Source organism: Triturus cristatus, chromosome 4_2 (assembly GCF_964204655.1).
Source record: "Triturus cristatus chromosome 4_2, aTriCri1.1, whole genome shotgun sequence".
In the NCBI taxonomy this organism is placed as follows: domain Eukaryota; kingdom Metazoa; phylum Chordata; class Amphibia; order Caudata; family Salamandridae; genus Triturus; species Triturus cristatus.
The window spans coordinates 421,999,669-422,024,775 of record NC_140586.1 but is presented as its reverse complement, the minus strand read 5'-3'; the positions used below and the strand labels follow the sequence as shown (position 1 = coordinate 422,024,775).

Sequence of the window (25,107 nt, the reverse complement as noted above, 5' to 3'; positions counted from 1 at the left end):
TCGGGGCAAGATAGAGCTAATAGCACACTCCACTTCCTTGATTGTAAAGTCAGGCTCAGTTTTGTCTCCCTCCATTACAGAATAGTTAGATATGGGTATAACACTGAACCCTTGCTGCCGGGTATACAATTTAGAGAAGTGAGTAAACCATGCTTGGTTGGTAATATTGCAAGTGATGTGATTTCTATCTGGTCTATTCCTAGCTCTAATAGTATCCCAGAAGCATCTAGCATCTTTACTTGAGCTGGCCTCCTTTAAGGTAGTCCAATACTCATCTACCCAATCCTTTTTAGCGCTTTCTATCACCCGTTTATAAGCTTTTCTTGTATTCTGGATCAGAGATTGTGACTTGGACTTGATAGCCTTAATCAGGGCTGTTTTTGCGTGTCTACATGCAGGTGTAAACCAATCATGTGTGCCCTTCGGCTTCATCTTCATCTTCATTACAGGCCTATCCACACACACTTGCTCTAAGAATACCTCTCCTATGTTTTTAATTGTTTCCTCAAAGACAAGCGTTGCCCTACCAGGTACAGAAGGAGATTGAGCAATAATATCAAACTCTAATTGTGAAGCTAATAGCGTTTGATCTATGATGTCACGCTTGGCTTCGTCAAGGGCTATTTTGCTCCATTTTAGTCGTCTCCCACAGTTAGATAGATAAACTTTGGGGACAGGCCTATGGGCTATTCCATTTGTATTACTTGGCCACAGGTTAGTAAGCGTTAAGGACAGCAAATTGTGGTCACTTTCAACAGTGGGTAAGACCACCATGTCCTGGACTAGTTTCCAGAGTGTGAAATTGAGGAGGATGTAGTCAATCCTTGAGGTATGGTTCACCCTATTATAGGTGTCAGCACCCATGTGATCCGAAACAGTTCGGCCATTGGCCGCTCTTAACCCAAACTCCATAGTCAATGCATTTAACTGGATCACCCTTTGGGACCACTTTTTGATCGGTTGGATGGTTAACATTGGTATGCCCCTCCTTGCATCATCTTCTGCCGAGTCCAAGATGTCCTCAGTCGCTAGGGGCTCATTTGAGCAATTAAAATCGCCCGCAATCAAAACTTGAGCACCGTCATTACAGGCTCTAAGCTCATTTTCAAGAATGGATACTATAGCAGAAGGAGAGCCATTTTTTGTGCCCCTGATGTAAATGTTAAATAACTCAAGGGCTCGCCCCCTGTTAGGACCTCTCAGCGAAATTCTTAGAATGTCTGGGCAGTTGGTCTGTTTTTGGGTAATATAACAACCAAGGGATAAGCTCACCCATATGAGAAGGCCCCCCGACGGGCGGCCCTTCCCCGTACTAGAGGGTATTGCAGGCAAAAAGAAGGTGACATATCCAACTCTATAGAGAGGCTTTAAGCTCCAGGTCTCTTGGAAAATACAAATCTTATGCTCCTCTACCAGAAGATTCCAATCTGGCAAACCCAATTTCCTGTTTATGCCTGCCAAATTCCAGCTAATAACTTTAAATGATTCCATGGTGGCAAAAGTACCATTTGCTTGTGGATCCAATTGGTCTCTACAAGGATTAGACAGTGCTATAGGAGAATTGGGTGCCAGAGTATGATGGAAAGAAGTATCCGGGTTCAGAGTATCCACCAGATCCGTTAGCTGGATTACCGGAGACAGGTGGTCACTCATGGGGTTAATTTGTGAAGAGGGAGGGGAGTTATAGGTACGTCAAAACCCCAAATCAGAACCAGAAAACTCCCTCCTTATTCTGAAGTTAGGAGAGGTGTAAGGGCAATACTCATTTGTAGACCAGCCCCAAGGTGTGTTACCTTGGTTTTGCCATTGGGGTTGGAGCACTTGATAAGGATAAAAGTAGTCCAAACTAACCGTTCTGATTGTACTGCTAGTAGGCTCGTCATGGTAATTACAAATGAGCTTCACAGCACGCATATCACGAAAATTAACCAAAATGCAGTCGCCAGAAACGTCCTTCTCTCCATTGCCTACCCAGCCAACTCTCCTGACAAATAAAACCTTTCCATCTATCTGCCTCGGTAGAGGTCTGTTGTTATTCAGATAGTGGATGGTTCTGTTTTTCAATTCGGAATACGATTCTGTTTTGCCAGGTGGTAACCGAGGGACTCCTATCAGGACTACCACATAGGGCTTACTAGCTATGGGTAAATTAATATAGGGGAGGCTGGGCCGTTCGATGTCGATTTTGCCCAAACTATTTCCCGGTTCTGCCCTCAGTTTCGTTGTATTTTTAGGAGTAGTTTTATCTCCCAAAATTTGGGGAGGTGAAACAGTGCTATCTCCCTTTCTGACAGGGGTTACTCCATTCCCAGGGGCGTTAATGGCGGTCCTGGGTTGGAGAATATCCCCATCTCTGGGCACCTTACTCCCTTTAGTTGTTTGGCATTTACTCGATTTATTTTCTTTGCTCTTACTTGAAGCTAGGGAATTATGGCTAGCAGCATTCCCGGCGTGGACATTATTAGTAGGAACAGCAACAGTAGGTGCTGACAATGGTCCATATAGCTTCTGTTCAACAAGAGTAGAGTTATTTTTTATGTGCAGCTTAATTAATGTCTTTAGGGAAAAAAAATTATCAAGGGTGCTTTGTTCAAACCCATCCAACCTTGTTGATAAGGCCTTAAGCCTCTCATTGACCGGAAGTAGGAGAGACTTCATAGTCTGTTCCATACAGTCAATGAGAGGGATATCTTGAATGCAACCTAAAGGATTTTCTGGATTGAGACCTCCAGTCTGCAATGATTTAGTAGCAGTATTGACAGTTCCACTGATAGTAGGTACCGGAGATTTCACCACCAGAGCTTCTGATCTTTGTAAAGGGGAATCTCCAAAAGTGGGGCCATCAGATTCGAGTGATGTAATATGGTTATCAGATACATAGCCAGGGCTAGGAAGTCTAACGACCTTTTTGTGTTTTTTTGGCCTAATCTGCTTTTTGATCTTAGTATTTACCCTGCCCCCACTAGATCTTAACTCGAGGGGTTTATCCCCAAGAGATAATTCAGTCCTAAGCCTGACAGAGTGTCCCCTGGTGATTACATGAGACGTACTAGTACTTTCGACTTTTTCAGATAACCGGGTCGAATTTAGTGACCTTGGGCAATTGCTACTAATTTGGGATTCTCCCACATTGGATAACAAAGTAGTCGGTGTCACAGACAACCTGTCATGAGGGGATAATTAAGAGGTGTCAAGAGACATGATCCTATCCAAGGGGGTTAGGGCTTTAGCCACTGGAGTCTGACGATTCTCTGGGAGTAGAGCAAAAGACGATACCAGGATTGAATCCTGGGAGTTGGTAGTGAGCATTGACATGTTAGAAGTGAGGAGTGGAGGATGACAACCTATGGGCAAGGACAAACGACGTTCCGTATTTTCTATGGCATTTGCCACTACACCAATAGTTTTTTGCAACATACGGTCAATCGCTGTCAGACTAGGGAGCTGAGGAGTGGCTACGTCTTTGCTTTGTCCAGAGGCAGGTTTTTGAGTGGTACGTTTGCCCATGTTTCAAATCCTAATAGATATAACAAAACTAGGAGATCTAATGCAGGATACTATGATCACTTCAATGGCCCAGAGGAGTACACAGCAAGTACTATACAGAGTGCAATATATCAGTACACATTTAACTGTAGCGCTACTCACAGGATCACATGAGGTAACCTCGCACAGCTTGTATTATACGGTATACACGATATATGGACACAGAGGGCTGGCCCAGCCCGGCCTCACCCGGCTGCTAACGGCCACAAACGGTCCCGCCCTTGTCCCGGGCTTCTCCCGGCGCCACCCGCGCGCGTCCCGCGAGGCGGGAGTTCAGGTTAATATTTAAGCGCCACTGGGCGCGAGATGACGGTGGCGGCGTCCGGCCGCTAAGGCTTCTGGGATGTGTAGTCTCCCCTCACAGCGGCCGCGCCCTTAGATGTGGCGGGGCGGCGGGGGAGACCAGCAAAGTGAAATCCCGGAAGGTTCAGAGAGCACGGGAATTCGTCAGGGGCTCATCACAAAGTCCACAATGTCCGCAGGAAGCACCAACAGATAATATGACCACACTGTTCACAGGTATGGAAACAAAGACTCCCACTCGGCCGGAGTTCAGGTTCAAATTTAAGCGCCACTGGGCGCGAGATGACGGTGACGGCGTCCGGCCGCTAAGGCTTCTGGGATGTGTAGTCTCCCCTCACAGCGGCAGCGCCCTTAGATGTGGCGGGGCTGCGGCGGCGGGGGAGACCAGCAAAGTGAAATCCCGGAAGGTTCAGAGAGCACGGGAATTCGTCAGGGGCTCAGCACAAAGTCCACAATGTCTGCAGGAAGCACCAACAGATAATATGACCACACTGTTCACAGGTATGGAAACAAAGACAAAGGCGATTTTAACTGTCATCTGTGCCCAAATCTAAGAGTATCTTCTGGGGATTGGTCGTCCTGTACACTTCGGGACGGTCCACACATGGAACACACAAAGGAGGGAAGGGAACTCAGTGGCTTACTAAATACGCACGCGCTAACACACACTATGGACCTAATTGATGTTAAGCAGGATAAAATGGTTCACCCCACATTTAAAGGAAGAGGATGTGTCTGATTTATTGATTATATTTTTGTCTCTGCATCACTCAAAAACTGTGTATCTGGGTTTAGTATTGGCTATAGCGCCTTTAGCGAGCACAACTCTCTCGCCTTATCCCTCGTTGACGCATGCCGCAACCAGGAACCCCTTAGAGTGGGAGGGGGTTGGCTTAGGCTGCGGTTCAAGGTAGGAGGTTGCGATGGACACAGGTCAATAGTGAGGCCTTTTATAGATCTCTTCTAAAAGAAGGTGACCAGGTCATCCTAAGGTGTCTAGACCTAGAAGTGGAAGGAGCAGAATTAGTTGAGGCTTTTAAGGATGTCGCACATATAGTTGACAGTTTGCTAAGAGCCCCAGCTCATAAGGTCAAAATGGACAACCGAAGATGGTTTGATCCGCAATGCTCACGCGCTCTTGGAGAGTTAAAAGATGCTTTAAAGACCTTTCCAAGAGATGGGGACTGGGTGACCCTTTGCCGGAAAAAATACAAGTTAGCTGTCAAGGGACGCAAAGGTCAACTACAACAACTAGCTTGGGAAGACCTGACAGAGGCAATGGCAACAAAGAATTCTTCCGCTTTTTGGAGAGTCATAAATAAGCCCTGTTTTAAAGATGCTAACAAACCCGGGTTAATTAACAACATTCTGCCGTAGCAATGGTATGATCATTTTCAAGGGCTTTAAAATTAACATCTAAGTACGGATCAGTTGCAGGAGCAGAATGGGGAGCAGAACATACCCCCTTCAAGATTCTCACTGGGCGAGGTAAAAATAGGAATTGAAGGTTTAACCAGGAATAAGACCCCAGGCCCAGATGGGATCCCACCCAATCTCTTTATAAGCAACGTGGATCTTTGGGCGCCAATCCTGACTAGGGTCATAAATGCAGCAGTGGACACAGTAATGCCAGCATCTTGGTCCACAGCCACGATTGTCCCCATTTTGAAAAAAGGTAACGAGGACAGCCCACAGTGTTATCGCCCGATCTCTCTCATTGATGTGTCAGCGAAGGTATTAGGGCGGGTGGTTTTAAGCTGGCTGACTGATTGGGCTGAGGAGCACCAAGTCATAACTGACGTCCAGTTTGGCTTCAGACCTGGGAAATCTTCCACCGACCAATGCCGTAACTTGTATCTCATCTCAGCCAAATATACAGTAGTCAATCCAGGGACGATGTATCTGGCATTTATGGATCTGACTGCCGCCTTCGACAGAGTCAATCGAGAGAAATTATGGGCAATTATGGGCGGGCTCGGTGTGGATCCGGGGCTTATTAACATCTTAACATCTTTGCATCTGAATACCACGGCTGCGGTTAGATATAGTCAGAAGGGGAAAAATAACAGAATTCTTCGCGTGCTCTAGCGGGGTCAGACAGGGTTGCATATTAGCTCCCTTTTTGTTCACGCTATACATAAACGGTCTTGACCGTGCATTAAGCACTTTACAGGCAGATACCCCCAGGATAGGCACCCGTGGGATCCCCATCCTGCTTTAGGCAGACGACGCGGTACTCCTTGCCCGTACTTCCAAAGGCCTGCAGCTCTTAATAGATGGTTTTGTGTCATTTATGGAGAATCTGGACTTGTCCCCCAATCTCGCAAAATCCTATATCATGGAAGTGGGGAAAAAGCCAAGTAAATCCTATAACTACACAATTGGATCTCATTGCTTAGGAAAGGTACAGTCCTTTTCATATCTGGGGATTTTATTTGATGGTCAATTACATTTTAAATATTTACTAGAAGAGAAATGCCGAGCTATGACCAGATGCACCAGATCAATAATGAATTTTGCACAAAGGCTAGGACGCTGGTCTCCAGAGCAGATTTTGAGATTATATAGCTCTATGTGCTGTGCTAAAGTGTTATATGCATGTGAGGTGTGGGGATTCACTGAGACTAACAAACTACAAATCAAAGAGAACATGTATTTCCAGCGCCTGTTAAAAGTCCCCCAGAGCACGCCAGCCCATATTGTCCATGAAGAATTGGGTGACCGATACATCACAGATAGGATGGAAGTCAAACCCCTAGTTAGTTGGGTAAAGATCTGGGCAAATGAGGAGGTGGATTTAAGCAAGCAGGTCATAGAAGACTGTCTTTCCCTTGAACATGGGCTAAAAATCCCCTGGCTAAAATATGTGAAGGAATCCTTTGAGAAAATGGGATGTACAGATTTATTTATTAATCCTTCCAAAATGAGCATGCAGGATAAGGCCCTGGTCAAGGATTGTGTGCTTCGATGCTCCGGGAAGACAGAGAATTAGCCAAGCTGTTGGTGAGAGAACATCTAGCAGCCAAGTCCACGGAGGGCATCGAACCATACTTGTCTTGTTTAAGCAGTGCGCACAACAGATTTTTAATGACCATGTTCAGTCCAAATCTTTTGCATCATGTACTAGCAGAGCCGTCAGGGTTCACACCATCTATAGAGATGAAGGGGCCATGTCGCTGCGAACTTAGGTCTCCACAGGACACCCTTCACTTCATTTTATTATGCCTATTTTATTCATACCCCAGAAGTCTTTACCTGAAGGGCATCTTAAAGAAAGCCAGATTCAAACAAGCGCGGGCGGCCTTTTTATTTTTAAAATTGGCCCCAGATGCTTTTACACTTTTTTGTATCACTAACTTTTTTAAGGGCTGCATTCATATTAAGGACCACTAGGGGCAGTGGAAGCCTAAAGACTCTCCGCTTGCCATTCCTTTATATTGTTTTAAAAAGGGTTTCTTACCTTTCCATTTGGTAAACTTTTTTTAAATTATGCCACAGGCCCAAACCAAGCTTAAAGATGAATTAGATTGGCGAGGGACAGGTCATATATGATGTGTATACTTTTTACCCACTTATTGAAATTGCATCATGTAGAACTCAGACTGATGAATTGTTTTTTAAAGTTTGTACCTGTAACCTTTTATTTTGATAAACTGATTCTTTTATGGTATTTTTATATGCCAAATAAAGATTGTTGAAAAAAACAAACAAAAAAGTAACACTTACTAATACTCATACGGTCACATAAGCACTTTCATAAATTAACTTTCCTATCAGTACTTAACTTGTGCCACGCATAATAGATGGAATGTTACTTGGGTATTAATATGACGTATAAGAATGTTGTGTGATACTGCGGTAAGGACTCCTGGAGACTGGTCATTGTTTTACTACTAATTGTATGTGGGCCTCTGTTCATTATACTTGGATAATAAAGAAGATTTAAAGGAGATAAATTTGACTTTCTTTATTTACAACAATGTGATTTCAGTTATCCCCCTCAATAGTTGCTTACCCACACATTCGAGTAGATGACTGCAAGCCCCCACCCTCCGATGGAAGTCAGTCTTGCTACTTTTTTCTGTGAGCTCAGTGAATGTCCGGACCCCAGCGTTGTTTCCTGCCACCCTGGATGGCACAGCACCAGTGATGGAAGTGGACCATGCCATTGTGGAAATGGGGTGATGCTCTCTTTTGGAAAATTCTCGGGCACAGACACTTATTTATTTTGTTTCACTAATTCTGCACTGCTTATAGGCACATTCATGATTTGTTGCTGCGAAGAAACATGCTGCAGGGCACCTTTCCAGATCTTGAAGTATTGGAATGTTTCACGAGTTTCACTTCAAAATTGCATCTAGATCCGGGCTTCGCAAGCTTTTTAGAACCACGGCCGACTTTTTAGCATGGCAGTCTTTCACAACTCCCCTAGCTTTAATGGGCATGATGCAGAGCATTATGTGGTAGCGCACTGTTATTTACAGGCAGCACATTTTCCATTGAGATGGCCAATAAAGTTGCACAGACATACAGTTTGACTGATAACTATAGTGCACACAAATGATCATGTGTGGAAATCGGGTTTCAGTGAATATTTATCAGTTGCACAGCCCCAATAACAAGCATCTTGATTTATAATTTGACTTGCTTCATTTTTGCTTTCTGAACTGCTGAATGTGTACAGTTCATTTGCAGGTGTTTCCATTTGGTTTGTGTTGCAAAAAATGACATCCGAAAGTCTTTCCTTTCACACTCCATGTACCCTGCAAGAAATTAATTGTGAGCTTTTAAAATAACATTATGGTACAGAAAAACAAGCAGATAATGGAGTAAATAAAGTGCTGGCTAAGACTGCATACATGGCTCAGTAAGTTAAGCTCTCACTGCTGACGTGCATAACCTGCAGATCACTAGGTTGAATCCCATCAAGGCCAGTTCAACCTTTCATCCTTTCTTGGTAGATAATTCACTTTCTTTACATTGGAGAATGACATCTGTTCTCACACGACTCAAGTGAATGAAATGAGAGCTTCCACTCATCCTGAATTTTGACAGCACCATTGGAAATAGGATTGGTCCAAATGCACTGACCTACTTGTGCTGCAAGAATGATGGTGCATTCATCCCAGTGAGGGACACTGGACCTTAGGGTGTGGCAGGCGCTGCAGCACCACCCAGACCTGAAGGCAGGACGGGAAGATAATGGTAAACAATGAGGCCTTGCTCTCCGTTTTCATGTCATGCAGCATTAGCGGTTTGTTCCAGTGCAGGTGAAAAGTCAGTGGTAATTAAAGAGCACAGAGAACAACTTTTAACAAACCACTGCACGTTTTCTTGTCAAGTATCTAAGTTTACATTATGTGGCTTCACAATTCCATTCGCTAACAAACCATTGTCACTCTTGAGCTCGGGCCAAATAGAAAAGGATAGAATGAGAACATGTAGGTCACCAATGTAAAAATAGCTTCTCTTTAAAATGTTAAAAAAGAGGCTTATTTTTGAGTCTTTTATTTGTAATTGTGGAAGGTGGTCGCTGGCAATTTTCGATGTATGGTGAGAAAACTTACTAGTACATTTTTATTTTACCATCGTTTGCTCCACACATGACTAAAACTATTTCGATTTGTTTACTGTCTCTTTTATAAATGTGCTTTTTTGAATAAACATTGGCAAAACGTATCCCTGCCTTTTAAGAATATTGCATCATGATGTACCATTAAACACTTTTGCAAAAAATGTCCTGGGCTACCATCACATTCACTGCCTTCCCTGGCATAGACACTCCTGCTTAAAGTTATTTGCACTGTTGATACATGCGCTCGTTAAGTAATACCAACATTTTATTTTAGAACCTGTATAATTTTAATGAGCTGATGCCACTGGCCAGCACCCCCGGTCAAAAAATTATTCCAGGAAAGCTGAAGTCCTGAGGAGGCAGGAAGTTTGAGGAAAGAGTATGCGCTTCACCATTGCATGAATGATCAGTTATCAAATGCAGAGATGAGTGTAAAAATCCAGTAAGGATGGAAAAACGTACTGAGTTTATCTGCACATGCATTCTTCCTTTATGAAAATATACTCCAGATCTGCAAGCCCATAGTCTTATTCCCCGCATGAAGATATGCTCCTTCTATGGCCACAGGACGCCATACCCTGCTGCCATTTTGTGTAGTTTTCTGCTACCTTAACATTTGTGGTGATCTAACTCTTGAAGAGAGAACCAAAAATGAGGAGGTCACACAGATTATATGCCAGTTTACCTTTACTATGTGAAGACATTGGTTTTAAGGACTAGTTATACGGATTGAGGACCAGTAAAGCTGCAGATTAGGGGGATCTTGCTCAGCAGATCCCAGTGACTATCCGAATGGTGATAGTCCCTCCTCAATTTAGCTGCAACAGAAATGGTAACTAGTTCCATGCTGGGCGATTTGTGGGCCGCGGTTATCACCCACCATATTAATGCTGCTATCAGAGGTCCACTTTCCGCTGCATGGAAATGCTCTTTTATTATTCCAATCTTTAAAAAAGGGGACAGGGCTGACCCGGCCTACTATAGACCCATCTTTTAAATGATGTGGAGGTTAAGATTATTAGAAGGGTCATTCTTGAGAGACAAACCTCATTGACGGATGAGTGGTCTATTTTCTCTGCCGTCTAATACGAGTTCAGGTTAGGTAGGGGAATGTTTGAACAGAAACCTCAACTTCCATCTCCTGATTGCCAAATATACTTAGGCGAATGGAGGAGCAATCCATCTTGCCTTTATGGAGCTGAGCTCAGCCTTTGATAAAGTCGATAGGAATAAACTTTGGTCTGAGCTGGGGTCCATGGGGGTGAAGCAAGTCCTGGTCACCTTTATGAGAGTTCTCCATAATGGACTCAATGGGCCCCAAATGGTGAATGCATCCAGCCGTTTGAAATCTAAAGGGGAGTTCAGCAGGTATGCATCCTTTCCCCCTTCTTATTCATAATGTATAATAATCGGCTGGATGAGGTTTTAACCAACATTGAGGCAGATGTGTCCAAGTGGGAAGAAGGTTAATTACGGTCCTTTTTATGTCGACGATGCAGTTTTAATTGCCCAGTCTGCCAAGAGCCTGCAACGTCTTCTAGATTCTTTTATCATTTTTGTGAACAATCTGAGCCTTTCTAATACATTTTTTATGAATCGTTTTTATGGTAGCTGGCCCAAAAAAAACCTACATCTCATAATCTTTGTGCACAGGGCCAAGTATTAACTAGGGTGGACAATTTCACGAACCTAGGATTTGACTTCAACTCCCCCTTGTCAAGAAAAAATGGGAACCCCCTGCAAAGAGCCATTTCTGGTATAAATGATTTTGCCAGGCGAATTGGCCACAATCCCCCCACACTTGTGTTAAAGGTTTACAAGGCCAAATGCATCCCAATGGCCACTTTCGAGTGTGAAATCTGGGGATGCACGAACATTGATTCTATACAGTTAATCGGAAACAGATTTCTGAGAAATTGTCTGGCTGTCAGCCAGAGCACCTCATCTGAGATCGTTCATGGGAAATTAGGTCTGGCTTTTATCTGATCGCTTTCATTCATTGCTTCATTGGAGCTCTGTCTGGCACACAGAGGATCTTCATCTGAACAGACTTGTCCTCCAGGATTGTTTGACCCTGGAAAAGTCTGCTCGGATCCCATAGATCTCATACATTAAGAGGTCTTTTTTCGAACTGAGCCAACCAGACCTGTTTCTTGACCCCCAGGGTACTGTAAAAAAGAACCTAACCTGGGTGAAGCAGGCCTGTAGCGGCTGAAAGGGAGCATTCTGCCATAGTTAAACAGTCATACACAGCCTACATGCTGGTCAAATCAGTCCCAGGAATGGAGCCTTGTCTTTCCCTGGACATGCCCACTTACCATTGACATCTTTTAACATTTTTGAGACTGAACATCTTCCATCAGCTGCTCTTCCCAAGGGTGTCGGTTCTCGCAATCCACCCTACCTTCTTTTACCTATGACCACACCTCTATTTTCACCTCTATGCATCTAGTTTTGTTGTGTCCTAAGTTTTCTATCCTGCAACACAAAGTTCTGAGACCCATTTTAGTAGCTCAGGAATTTAGGCAAATTAGACCAGCCTAACTATATCTGCAACTTGTAGCCACTCACAAACTGTGCTATTTTTGTCTCCCATTTTATTTATCTGGGTCTGACGAGAATCGTGCTAGTACTGTATTCTTTAGATTTATATGCTGGATTTTTTGTGTCTGTATGAATTTAATGAATTAATGTAATTGCTTTTGTATATTTCTTAGGTGTCGACGTGACCGTTTTTATCATGATTGTTTTAATGGATTGATTTTTTTTAATGTACACTTGTATGATTTTCTTTGAAAATCGAATGAAAGTTGATTGATTGTGTGCAGTACATGAAAGATGAAGTGCTATGCAGTGCATGCATGGTAAGCGCATGTACAGGGTGTATGTTTACCTGCAAGGAGTACAGTACATGAAGGTTTTGGTGTTGTGCAACACATGCAAGGTAAATTGGTGTGCTAGCTGCATGTTTGTCTGCAAGTGGCAACACAGAAAGGCTACAGTACTGAGCAGTGCGCACAGAGTGAATGCTGAATGTATGTATTTCTGTGGTGGCATAATACATGGAGGTAACCATGCTGGATAGTGTGTGTGCTGTAAACATACACAGCGTGCTGAACTGCCTATAATGGTTCATTACATGGAGGACCCTGGGTTCCATTTTGGGAGGTCCAGGCCTGTCTGGTGAAGACATGAGGAGGTAGATGAATACCCCTGACAGATTTGTGTATTGCTGCATTCCTGTGAGCTGGGTGGGACACACTGGAAGAGGAAGAATCAGTCTCCCCCCTGCACATTTCAATAACTATAGCTTGTGTTCCTAATTTGGTAATAAAATATGAAGACAGCCGCAAACTAAGTGTGTTACCCGCCGAGTTTGTTTTCATGAGCATAACTTGCCACCAATTTCTCTAGTTGTTCTGTGCCGTTTCCACCCAAGGCTCCCCTTCTGCCCCGGGTTCTTTGAGCAAAAAGTATTAGCAGCTCATCACCAGGTGCAGCTAAGGGAATTTAGTTCCTAGAGGCCAAAGTGCACCTTTAACACAATGATCCAGTTGCATACCATAAGCTTTAGACTATTTCTTGGTTCTTGTCAGTCTATTAAGCAGTGAACTTCCACAGTTTTTTAGAAAATGTAGATCTGTCTCTGGATGATTACAGTTACTTGTTCTTTTGTGTCCTGTTAGTAAGATGTGTGTAAGGTTGCCCTCCTTGGCTGTGTACTGTTTCAGTGTTTACTAATCAACAATGTTAAAGCAATGGAGAAATCTTGAAGCAAATCCACTGATTGTGCAGCAAGTCCCAAAATGGCGGTCTCAATAAGTAAGAGTAAAATAATACTACAAGAATTAAAGATAATGAAAAGAAGATCACTAAAAAGCATAACCTCACATCCTCCACAAGAAGAAACCAAAATTAGAATGGAAGAAAAATCAGTTGTCTGCTAAATATTTTGCATAGTGTCGCGCATATCTAGATTCCAAACAAAGTTTAACTTGTTCCTTTAAATGTCTCTGAGTGAGTATTAGATGGGTAGGTAATACCATTGTCCGACTTCAGCAGAATGGAATTATGATGAGATGGTGATGATGAAAAACATTTATTCTGCAGAGTGGGTTATATTAGTATTGGTTCTTTTACAATTAGAATTCAATTTAAGCTTGCAGCGTGTTGTTAATTGACACAGGAACTGTTAAGTGTTTTCTTTTGTGTTTTGGTGCAGCCTTTTATTAGTCTTAATGTTATGTTTGCTTCTTGCAGCTGTACAATTTTGGAGAAACCATTTCCATCGTTTTCTGGACTGACACTTGGAAACCTGAAAGTTTCTATGATAAAATTAAGAAAAATCGACAGAATGGCATGCACACGCTGTGCTTATTGGGTAAGAGTTCATTACTGCTGCGTTTATTTGAATTAGTGAAATGTCTGTTTTTCTGAAGTGTGTAGGTCTTTGTGCCAGTGGATTAGAGTACTGCTTTAGTGCAATAAACTCGATAATACCACTATCCTCCCTTATCAGTGCTTATTCTTTTTGTCCTTTTTAGGTCGATCCTAGGCAGCGCATGCGCTGTCTCTTCAAGACATGCTGTATTCACTCTGAAGGCTTACAGCATGACCATTGCCTTTTTATTCAACCCTTTAATTGTGGTTCAAAAATGATTGCTTGCTAGTGTTTAATCCTTCCTCTTTGTCCCTCCTTTTTGTGTTTGGTTTCCTCCCACAGAGCACTGCCCAATTACTGTTAACATTACGCTTCTGTGTTTAAGTATTCATTTGAGGGACTATTTTTTTACGTTGATTCCTGCTCATGTCACTGTTTGCCCATCTTTGGTTGTTCTCCCTATCCCGTTCAAATACCGAGATGAAATGTCAGACGCTGTTTTCAAAGTCGTCTCTTTAATTTTCTCTGATTTCAAAGTGTGAAAATTTCCCCCAGACCTCTCCCGCTTCACTTCTTGTTGCATTAGTGAGCCTCGGTGACGGACCTTCAGCAGACCAACCTTGCAGCACCGATAAGGGCAAGGCTTGGGCAAATCCTGTTGCGTTTTCTCTGATGTTTGTTTATATAATCTGAACTTTAGTGACCCAATGGGGTTAGAGTGCTTTACTTGAGTGCTAGTTACATTACACAATGTCAAATAGATTTTTGGGGGCATTTTTATAGAGCAGGAAATTGACTGACCCAAATGGGTTGAAATGCTTTACAAACACGCCAGTTACATTATACAAGGTCAGTATACTTTTTTGGGATTTAGGTGTACTGAGATTAAGTGATGCCAATGCTGCTACTGTTTATTCATTATTTCCCCTCAAACTGACAAATGGGAGCAGGATTCGTCCCTCTCACTTCCTCCCATGTTGCTGCATGCCCACCTTGCTGCCTCTTCCTGTCGTCGTCCTCCTCTCTCGGATCGAATATTGCAGCACATTCACTGCATCTCCCCAGTGACTGTGAGACATTTTTTATTATATAATCTGAGCTCCAGCGACCCAAAGGTGTTGGGGAGCTTTATAGGAATGTTATTAACAATACACAAGGTAAGAAAAATATTTTGGGGGCAATTTTATAGAGCACAAACTCAACTGAACCAAAGGTATTGAAGCTCTTTACAAAATCGGCAGTTGCATTAACAAGTGCAGGCAATTCTTTTGTTTTTAGGTGTGCAGAGATTAAGTGATGGCCCCTCTGTCCCTGTTTATTCATTATTTACCCTCTACCTGACAAATGAGAGCATTTTGTTGTTGTGGCTATGTCCAGAGCTCATATACCTAGGGGACTGAGGGCAGGCCGGGAGCTTGCTGATATACGAATGGTGCGGGCAGTGTTTTGAATGGAAAACTCTGGAGAAGAGTGCCTCGTGAATAGGGGTCAGGGGGGAGGGAAGTGGCGTCTCCTCCATAGGTAAGCACTTCACTGCATTTTTTTTCATAAGCTGTTCAATACTAACGTGATGCAGTCGCGCACAGAATGTTACAGTGCTGTTGACTTGCATCGAGGTACTTGTTTTTCTGTCTGTGTGATAAAAAGCCTTGGAATGTGTTCATAAATGTTTCCTGAGCCGAACATGTATTCCTACATCACACTGCATGACCCAGCGTATAGTAATTGTATAGCTCTTTAATCCTTGGCCATACAGCACCTACGGTAGCATGGCTAAACACTTACAAGGTCCAAAGGGGAGACGTTTTGTCTATGCTAATGCTTGTTCTGCATTGGCTGCTCTGGAACAGGCTTCCTGGAGTAGTCCCCGCCATCTCGTCTCCATATAATTGCAATTCTGTTATGTTCAAGAATGGTCAATACTGACCTGTACATGACTTATATTATGATATAGCCTTGACCTTTAAATTAATTCAGCATTCCATCACAGTTGTCTTAGTGCCACTGTAGATCATGTTCTCTGTCCCAAACCGTTGTATCAAGATATGAGCACAAGAATAGTGCTTTCTGGACTCTGTGAAATTAAATTAATGTTTTCCTTTGTAAAATCATCTTTTATATGTTTGTGACAATGTTATCATCATGCTTCAGGAGTGGTAACAAATGACACATTGACAAATAACACATTCGGTGACTTTCAGGTAAAATTTTTCTTAAAAATTCGTTGCTACACATAAAAATATTGACGAGTTGGCAGCACCTGAATGACATCATTTATCAGTAGTACAAAAGGGGGTGGTGATGGACGGAGCATCAGAACCAATCAAACACTCACACCCAGTCAACAGATCTGGGTTTGATCCATCACCGTTCTTTAGCCCACTCTGCCACCCCAGTTCAGACATGGCCATATGCAAATCAGTCTGACCCTGTGCCTCATGGGAACAGTCCAGCCCGAACTGCCAAGCCATGCCTTCCCTGGACCGGAAACAAGCTTCCTAGGACCGGTTTCTGGCATTTCAGCTGTCTTCAGCCAGGCTTGCTTGAATCCAGTGGCAAAGTGAGCAAGGGACTCACGTCTGAGCATACCCTGCCAACTTATGGCAAACAAAGCGGTACAAAAGGGGTTGGTGATGGACAGAGCATCAGAACCAATCAAACACGCACACCCAGTCAACAGATCTGGGTTTGATCCATCACCGTTCTTTAGCCCACTCTGCCACCCCAGTTCAGACATGGCCATATGCAAATCAGTCTGACCCTGTGCCTCATGGGAACAGTCCAGCCCGAACTGCCAAGCCATGCCTTCCCTGGACCGGAAACAAGCTTCCTAGGACTGGTTTCTGGCATTTCAGCTGTCTTCAGCCAGGCTTGCTTGAATCCAGTGGCAAAGTGAGCAAGGGACTCACGTCTGAGCATACCCTGCCAACTTATGACAAACAAAGCGGTACAAAAGGGGTTGGTGATGGACAGAGCATCAGAACCAATCAAACACTCACACCCAGTCAACAGATCTGGTTTTGATCCATCACCGTTCTTTAGCCCACTCTGCCACCTAATTTCCCACCCTTGCCTCATTTACTCAACCTTAGTTAGCCCCTCTTGGCCAAGGGCGAGGATAGTGTATCACGGGCTAGTACCGAGGTAATACACAGCTTCTTCCAAAAGCATATACAGATTTTAGTTCTCACAGAAAAGTATATGAGGTTTAGTAGTCGGTCCTAGAAAGGTTTAAGGCCAAAATAATATAATGCCTTACATGGAGAACTTCCAGTGTTGCTTAACAAGCATCTTCATAAAGCACACAGTGTAACCATCTAGCCCTCAGTGTCCTTGGGAAACAAGGCACTATTTCTGCTGCCCTCTGGTCTTTGCAGAGGTTGTGAGCGCTTGCATGCAATTCAAGTTAGCTTGTTTGGCTTTGAAATGCCTTAGTCAGTGGCTCCCTTTAGTGGTTTCTGTGCTCTGGCCACGTATTCAATGCAAAGAAATTCACAGTAAACATATGGCCCTACTGACTGTTCCCAAGCCTCTCCTCGAGGTGCAGATGCTCCTGTAGGTTGCTTGGGTAGGGCATGCACTGCAGCTTGATGCTAGATTGGCAGTCTCTCTCACTTGCTTCAGAAAAAAGGTGAAAACGAATTTCTTTGCTTAAAATAGTTCCTCAAGACCAGCGTCAAGCGACTGTAAGATAGTGTGTGCTACTGAAATGTCATCAGACAGCCAGAGAATAATTGGGCTAAGACAAAAACAAAAAAGAACCTCAGAAGAAATCTGTGTTGCTGGTCACCCTAACCAAAGAGTGGAAGGAGTAAGTCTAATTCATCTTATTGCTTTTCTTTTACCTTGAAGTGACTGCAAAGTTTTTATTGTTTTTGTAATGGAAAGTAAGTGATAAACAGTAAGTACAGAAAATGCTCACAAATAATTTTATGCAAAAAAAAATGAAAAACTGTGTGTCACTAAAATATTATTACGCATTTCACAGCTGTATGGATCTAACAGCTGTCAATATTTGATAGAATTAAGAAACCCATATGACTGGACACAATAGGGAAGAGTATGCATTAGATATCAGTATACAGAACAGAACCATCTTCTGGAGCTGTGGGGTCCCTGTCTAATATAATACAGGCATACAGATAGGGGCCATTCACTATACTTTATTACGGACATTGAGATTCAGACGTGATTATAGGGTCTTTCATAAGATACCACAGTGGACAAGGTTTCTGTCCAGTGGCAAGAGGTCGGGGGTGAATCCTTCTTACACCGATGGAGTATACACAATGTTGATACGGGAAGAACTGAGGTTAGCTGCCTTTTCTGAGAAGTAGTGATGCCAGTATCTTCTGAGTTGTTTAGGACTGCACGTTCGGAGGATGGGATTATAGTAAACTGCGGCAGATTCCAGATTGACTCCCAGTACGGCTGAGAACGTGCTTCATAGCGACACCATTTGGCTGCATCTCCAGCATTTAAACATAGGCAGCATTTTCCCTCTATAAAGCCTGTAGGACAACGAAGGCCATCATGGATAATTTCTAAATAGCTGAATTTCATCCGGGCCTCTGTCATTCCTCTGGTCATGATCACTAAGGAGATCCAACCCCTCTGTCTGTGTAGATTTTCTGCAGTTGCGGTTGTTATTTTAGCTAGAGGAGCCTTCTATTGGTTTCGGTGTATAATACTTGTCTCAAGGCCACATATAGACCAGAAAACAGCTTTTTATAGCCTCCCCATCACAGTAGTTTGGTATGGCAGAGTGATTCTCCGAGATCCTGAGGGTGTTATCACAATTGATTCAACAGACAGGTTTTGAGTTTCAGGTAGTGCCAGAATTTTTAAGAAGCAAGCTGAAATTCACATTGCATATACTCAAGGGACTTCCAGGCATTGCCTGGCATTATTTGATCAATAGTTAGAACACCTTCTTAGAATCTATGTAGGCAAACAGAATGAGCTCCCTCTGATTATGTAGATCGGCGTTGTTCAATAGAGGGGCACAAGGATGTGGAAAGCCCTTTTGTTTCATAGGTTTATGACAGTCTGACCATACTGTAATGGAGCCTTCCTTGATCGTATTGGTGAATATATTGTCATTGGTTTGTAGCTGCCTCTAGATGATTTGCAGGCCTTTTACTCCCCCTTGGAATTTTGTTTCCCGAAATGACGTCTCTAAATCTAAAGATAAATGATAGGCTATCTGGGACCGTTCTAATTTACATAAGCGTAGTAGTTCCGATGAAGTAGCTGCAAAGAGTTTAGAAATTGCCAACCGGAGCCTGTTTCCTTGCCAGTATTTTTTGGATTACGGGTCAATGTTGTACAGTAGAGAGCGGGTGCCTTGAGGGGTATCATGCTAAACACATAATTAAAGTGGGGTGTGATGACCATCTTCATAGTTTTAATTCTGCCACAGAGGCAAAGTTGTAATTTACCTAATCTTGCACAGTCTCTGTGCATTTGATTCTGTAGAATACTAAGATTATTAACCATGATATCCTGTATATTGCCACTGATCAATATATTCAGGTATTTCATTGTAAATTAGACCCATTTAAACAAGTGTTCCCGCAGTGATTAAACCAGTATCGCCACAGTCTTGATCCTCATTCTCAGACCGGTTTACTTTGTAGCCAGAGAACTGAGTGAACTGGATGGTTATGACTAGGGGCTGCAAAGCCAAAAGGAAGAGTAAAGGTGACAAAGGGAATCGGTAATAAAACTGATATCGAGAAGAAAATCCTAATTTGAGTTTGGTACTGATTGCAAGTGAATGACCCTTGGCTCTCATATCCCAGTAGATGGTGGGTCTTGCATTTCTCTGTCATTTATGGCAAAAGCTCAGCCAGTTTATCTCACAATTCTTTGAAAAAAAAAATATTTTAGCAGGAGAAGTGCTCCGAAACTTGTGAGGAAGTGTCAGAGGTGATACACAAGAGTCCAAAGGGTAAGGCACCTGGCCCTGACAGCTCCTCTCTTGACCATGACCTTGAATGATGCTCTTCAGACCAGATGCCTTTTACTTGTTCACACTCACTGATAGTTCCAGTTTTTAAAAAGGGTAATAAAAGCAGCCCTACTTGTTATAGGTTAATTTCTTTAATACATTCAGTTCTTAAGATAGTGGGACATATTTTTTGGGATAACTCAGAGTTGGGCTAGGCACATCTGAGCAATGCCTGAAACATGCACCTATCATTCACAAATGTTCCCTAGCTATACAAGGCTCTGTATATTTGGCCTTTATGGACATTAGCTGGGCTTTTACAGCAAAGTTTGTATACACATACATTTCTGATATGATGATGTAACCTGAACTGCCATGACCATATGGGATGTTTTTTTCTTTGCTCTTAACTTTCAATTAAGGTTAAAAAAACAAATGAAGTCTAGCAAACGCTGGTCCATTGTGTTTTCCCTTGGGGTAAGTATTAATATCGTTATTCTTTTGAATGACCTTCACTCAACCCTCACTGCTAGAGTCCGATATGGGTCTGGGGGAGAATATGCTGAATCTTTTAATCTTCATAGGGGGTCCGTTGTCTACTGCTTCTTTTTCTTTTTCAATTATATTAATTGAAAGAAAATGTATTATTATTATTTGGTGTAGGTGACTACCCACCTCAAGGAAAAATCACAATTCCTCTCAGGTTGAACCCTTAATGCCACTAAATTAACCTATTTCCTGGTAGCCATGGCACAGAGCAGACAGGCTCAATTTAGAGCAATGTATAAAGTGGTAGTGTATGGGGAGTGTACTTTAGTAATCATATTGTCCACCCACATCTAATACTAAAATATATTTTGAGGCAGCCACGGTACCTACAATAAATCTCCATATCTTAACCCTGCCTGTCTAGCACAATTTGACATTGTAGTGTCAAAAGGATGCCTAAAGCCTCCCCTGCATATTCTGTGGAGTTCAGATGAGTCATTGCTGCCCATTCATGTCAGCCTATTCATGCATATAAGACTAAATGATGGCTGAGAGAAGCTAGACATCCAAAGCAAATTAGCCTCCAGGAACTTCAGGTAGGCAAAAGGTGACTTTCTAAAAGTTGCTTTCCTTAATATTAATTAAAAAAAACTACCATCACAATTGAATTGTATTTTTCATAATGATTAAAAATAGCTGTTGAATTATTTTTCTAGCTAGTCCCATTCCTGAGTTACAGTGTAAGTATTATAATCTGTACTCTAGTTTTCTACATAAGACAGTTAGGAATGGCACAGTGAAAATATCTTTGGGTGCTAGTCAATGTAATACAATACAATATTATTTTAAAAAGTGCACCTGCTTCCGAAGTAGCGTCTCAGAGCACACTGAATGTGACTAGTACTGTAAGCCAAATAAGGAAACCAAACCCCCAAAATTAGAAACATCCCAAGCAGACTATGAAAAGAAAAGTCTTCAAATTCTTTTTAAAGATACCTTCAGAGGGAGCTAAACGAAGACTGGGGGAGTTTCAGAGATTAGAACTGAGATAGACAAAGGATCTCCCTCTCCAAGCTTTGCGGATCTGAGGAACTTGAAGTAGTTTTAGGCCATTGGATCTCAAGGCTCTTTTAACTGGACTATAAGCATTGAATCTCCTCCTTAAATAGAGGGGTCCTTTGTGCTCAAATGCTGTATAGGCACAGTTTAGAGCCTTGAATTGAATCTGTTTAATTACCGGCAACCTGTGCAGTTGTCACAAATAAGGTGTCACTAATAAACGAGCAGGAATTTCCTAAATGAAACCAGCATCTGCATTTTGAATAATTTGAAGGTGCTGACTCCAGTAGGCCGGTAAACCCATATATGGGCTATTCGCATAGCCCAGTTTAGAGGTCACCAGCGAATGAACAATGATCTTACGAGTATCTTCTGGAAACAAATGCAGTATCCTTTTTAACAAGTTAACAGTTGCAAAGCAGCTACAAGGAATTGCCTTGATTTGGGGTGCAAAAGAAAAGTGAGAATCAAATTTGATACCCAAATGTATTACTGTAGGGGTAAGTGTAGGAGTAACACCCAAGCTCGGACAGTCACCAAATGCAAAAGTCAGGGATTCATTCTGTTAAAAAAAAGGAATCTCATTTTTTTGGGAGTTGAGTTTGAGACAATTACTGTGAATCCTTTCAAAAACTAATTTAAGACACTCCTTAAATGAACTCAAAGCTTCCACATCAATCTCCTGAAAAGACAGAAGGAGTTGAGTGTCATCGGTGAATGAAATCACACGCAAACCCCATGATTTGCTGTGCTCAAAGCCACCAACGCCTGGTACGAACTTCCGTTTTATCTAAGGGCTGCCACGGAACTTCTAACCTTTAGAAAAAATCTGAAGACTTGGCTGTTTTCAGCCTAGTTTCTGACAATGCTCCTGGGGTGGGTTTTTCTTACGCTTTCTCTTCCAGGTAAACGGCTTATAGCGCCAGGACAACTTCGGGTAACAGTGCGCTATATAAATTAATATAACATAACATGATTCCACGAGACTCGCCAGTGACTCCAAACGAACATTGAAGAGGGTAGGATTCAAAGCAGAACCCTGCAGAACCAGGAATCCAAGTTGTTTAGGTGTAGGTTTAGGTCCTGCCTTCAAGAAAGATCTAAACCAAGCCAAGACATCCCATGGACTCCAGTTCTCCTGAGCCTATTTAGTAGAATAGCGTGAGAAACTGGATCAAATGCAGAGGATAGATCAAGTAAAACCAGTAATTCTGGTCAAGATTATCCTTAATAAACTCTGTGACTTCAAGCAAGGCGGATTTCGTACTAAAACCTGAACGGGATCCGGATTGCGAGTCATGTAGTAGATTATTGGATTCCAGGAGGTGGGAGAGTTGTCTATTAACTAGTTTCTCCAGCATTTTCGCCACTGGAGGCAAGAATGAAATAAGTCTAAAATTATTTAAGTATTGGATCGGCATTTGGCTTCTTTAATAAAGGGCGCTGATGAGCATGTTTGCAGCTCCACTGAACTTGTGCAGAGAGGTATTCATGATTTTATTCAGAATGAGATTAACATGTGTGGAGGCTAGTTTTAAAATATCAGGGGAACATTGATCCAAAGGGGATCCAGATTTGCATTTGACTAATTCTGCAGTTGAGTTCTCAAGGGTTATATAATTAAAAGCTGTTAATAAAGGACCAGCAAAAAAACTAGAGTTCTCAGCATGAGCACTCGGGCTTTGAATTGCAACTGGTCATAGATTGCTTGGATTGTCTTAAAAAAGAAACCCAAAAGATCTTTACATAGATTGGTAAAAGTGGTAAAATTATTCTTTAATGCTGTAGGCGAGAGAAAAGAACTAACAATTTTCAAAAAAGTTCCGAGGAATATTAGAAGCAAAAACAACTGTGGAGGAAATGCAATCCTTGTGTGCCCTACGAATGGATTTACAAAACATTTTAGGGCAGTTCTGTAAGCAAGTCTGCATCCGTGTTGTATGACTTCCTCCATTTATTTTCCAAGAGTTTGTATTGATGCTTTTCTCTTTTAAAGCAGATGAGAACCATGAAGCAGAAGACCTTCTGGAGATATATACTTTTTTGGGGCAATAACATCTAAAGCCTCAGATAGCCAACCATTAAAGCTTTCAACCTCCATCTCTAAAGAGCCTGAAAGATTGATAGGAATGGACTGGAGGACTTCAGCTAAAAGAGGTTTCAAAATTTTGTGCCAGGGTATTGAGATTTTATGTATTACATCCTGCCGCCTATAATTCAGGGAAGTCGTGACCATGAAAGGTACCAGATAGTGGTCCGGCCACATTAGCTTAAGAGCAGATTTAACCATTGCATTAAATTGATTAGAAAACATAAGATCCAAAGTATTACTTGCTTATGTGTAGGGCTGATCACTAATTGTTGTAAATTAAAACCATCTAAAGCTGTCACAAACTGTTTGGCAGCACTACTATTTAAATCAATGCAAGGACATGTTAATGTTAAATTTCTACAAGTCCTACATTTACATACCAGGCATTCTGCTTTGTGAGCTACAGGGCCTACATAGGGTTGATATTGATATTTAAAAAAATATTTGTTTTATCTGTCAAAAGGTTTATTTTGACAGGGTGAATTGCAGTGTTTACGCTGCTACATTGCAGGCATAAAACCATGTTTGTACTGCCATCGTAGGGGAAGGCACTGTAGGCGCTGAAGTCCACTAGAGGCATTAAATGTCCAGGCCCTGGGTATGCTTTCTACCATATAGTAGTGGCTTACAGGTAAGTTGAATGTACCATATGAGTATGCCAGTTCAACAATGTTTAAAGGTGACGCACAGACACTTTACTTCTGGTTAGCAGGAGTAAAGTGAACAGCGTTCTAAAGCCAGCAACAATATAGGGTCCAGCAAAAGGCGAACAGTCCGGGCTTACCACACAAAAACACTGATTTCCTACATTAATCAAATTGGAGGGGCATGCTGTTAGTAGGCCACTGCACATCCCTGCACTATCCTATGCTGATGATGCTGTCCCACTTTCTGCAACAGCAAATTGCCTTAAACAACGGTTAGATTAATTTGTTTAATTTATGGACAGTCTGGAGTTAAGCACTAATTTTGCTAAATAACATATCATGATTGTGGGCCCTAAATCTATTCAGACCAGAGTTTTTAAGGATCAATTTATTAGTTCGGTCCAATCTTCGTTTTTGTTCGGGAAACCTTCCAATTCATCCAAAAAATTGGAAAGTCTGAAAACAAGTAAAAGACAATTATTTTGCAGATATATTTTGGCTGTGTTCGATTTCGACACAAGGATGGGGTACTATGCCCACCCAAGCTTTAATTAAAATCTATCTAGCTACTGTGTTGCCATTGCATTATACAACTATTTTTGAAAAAAATGTCTTTAACATTTTTGTCAAGGTAGTGGCCAGTCAGGGCCGACACGCCCCACAAGTATGCTCATGAGTCATCAGCTATGAAAAGACTTGGGTGCAATGCCCATCACCAGCAGGACCGATGAAGAACAGTACAGTGGAAGCATCCGATCACTGGGTCATGAGAATAATAATACAATATCATTTCAGCATCATTGTGAATTGGGCGTCGGCGTCCCAGACCCCGTACAAATACAACAGTAAAGAAAAAATTCAAAGATAAACATATAAACCAATGGCTCGCAACCTGGCAAGTATTTGTAGAGAGCCACTCGGACTCTCTCTAACAATGTTGCATTCTACATGCATCCATACACCCCTCGGGGCGGGCTCGTCCCGAGGGGATAAATAAACGTGGGCGGGACCGCTCGTGGTCTTCCCGGCCCAGAACCTATAGCCGGTGTCCAGGTGTCCTTT

At 42.4% G+C, this 25,107-nt stretch overlaps 1 protein-coding gene across 2 annotated transcripts in view; it reads left to right on the top strand.

The window, feature by feature from the left end:
- Positions 1 to 25,107, top strand: part of DPH5 (diphthamide biosynthesis 5) — a 344,961-nt gene that overhangs the window by 227,881 nt on the left and 91,973 nt on the right. For both annotated transcript variants that reach the window (XM_085601905.1, XM_085601906.1), the window contains exon 4: positions 13,685 to 13,805. In XM_085601905.1, the coding sequence (XP_085458031.1) occupies positions 13,685 to 13,805 (121 nt within the window). The remainder of the gene's footprint in view (positions 1 to 13,684; positions 13,806 to 25,107) is intronic.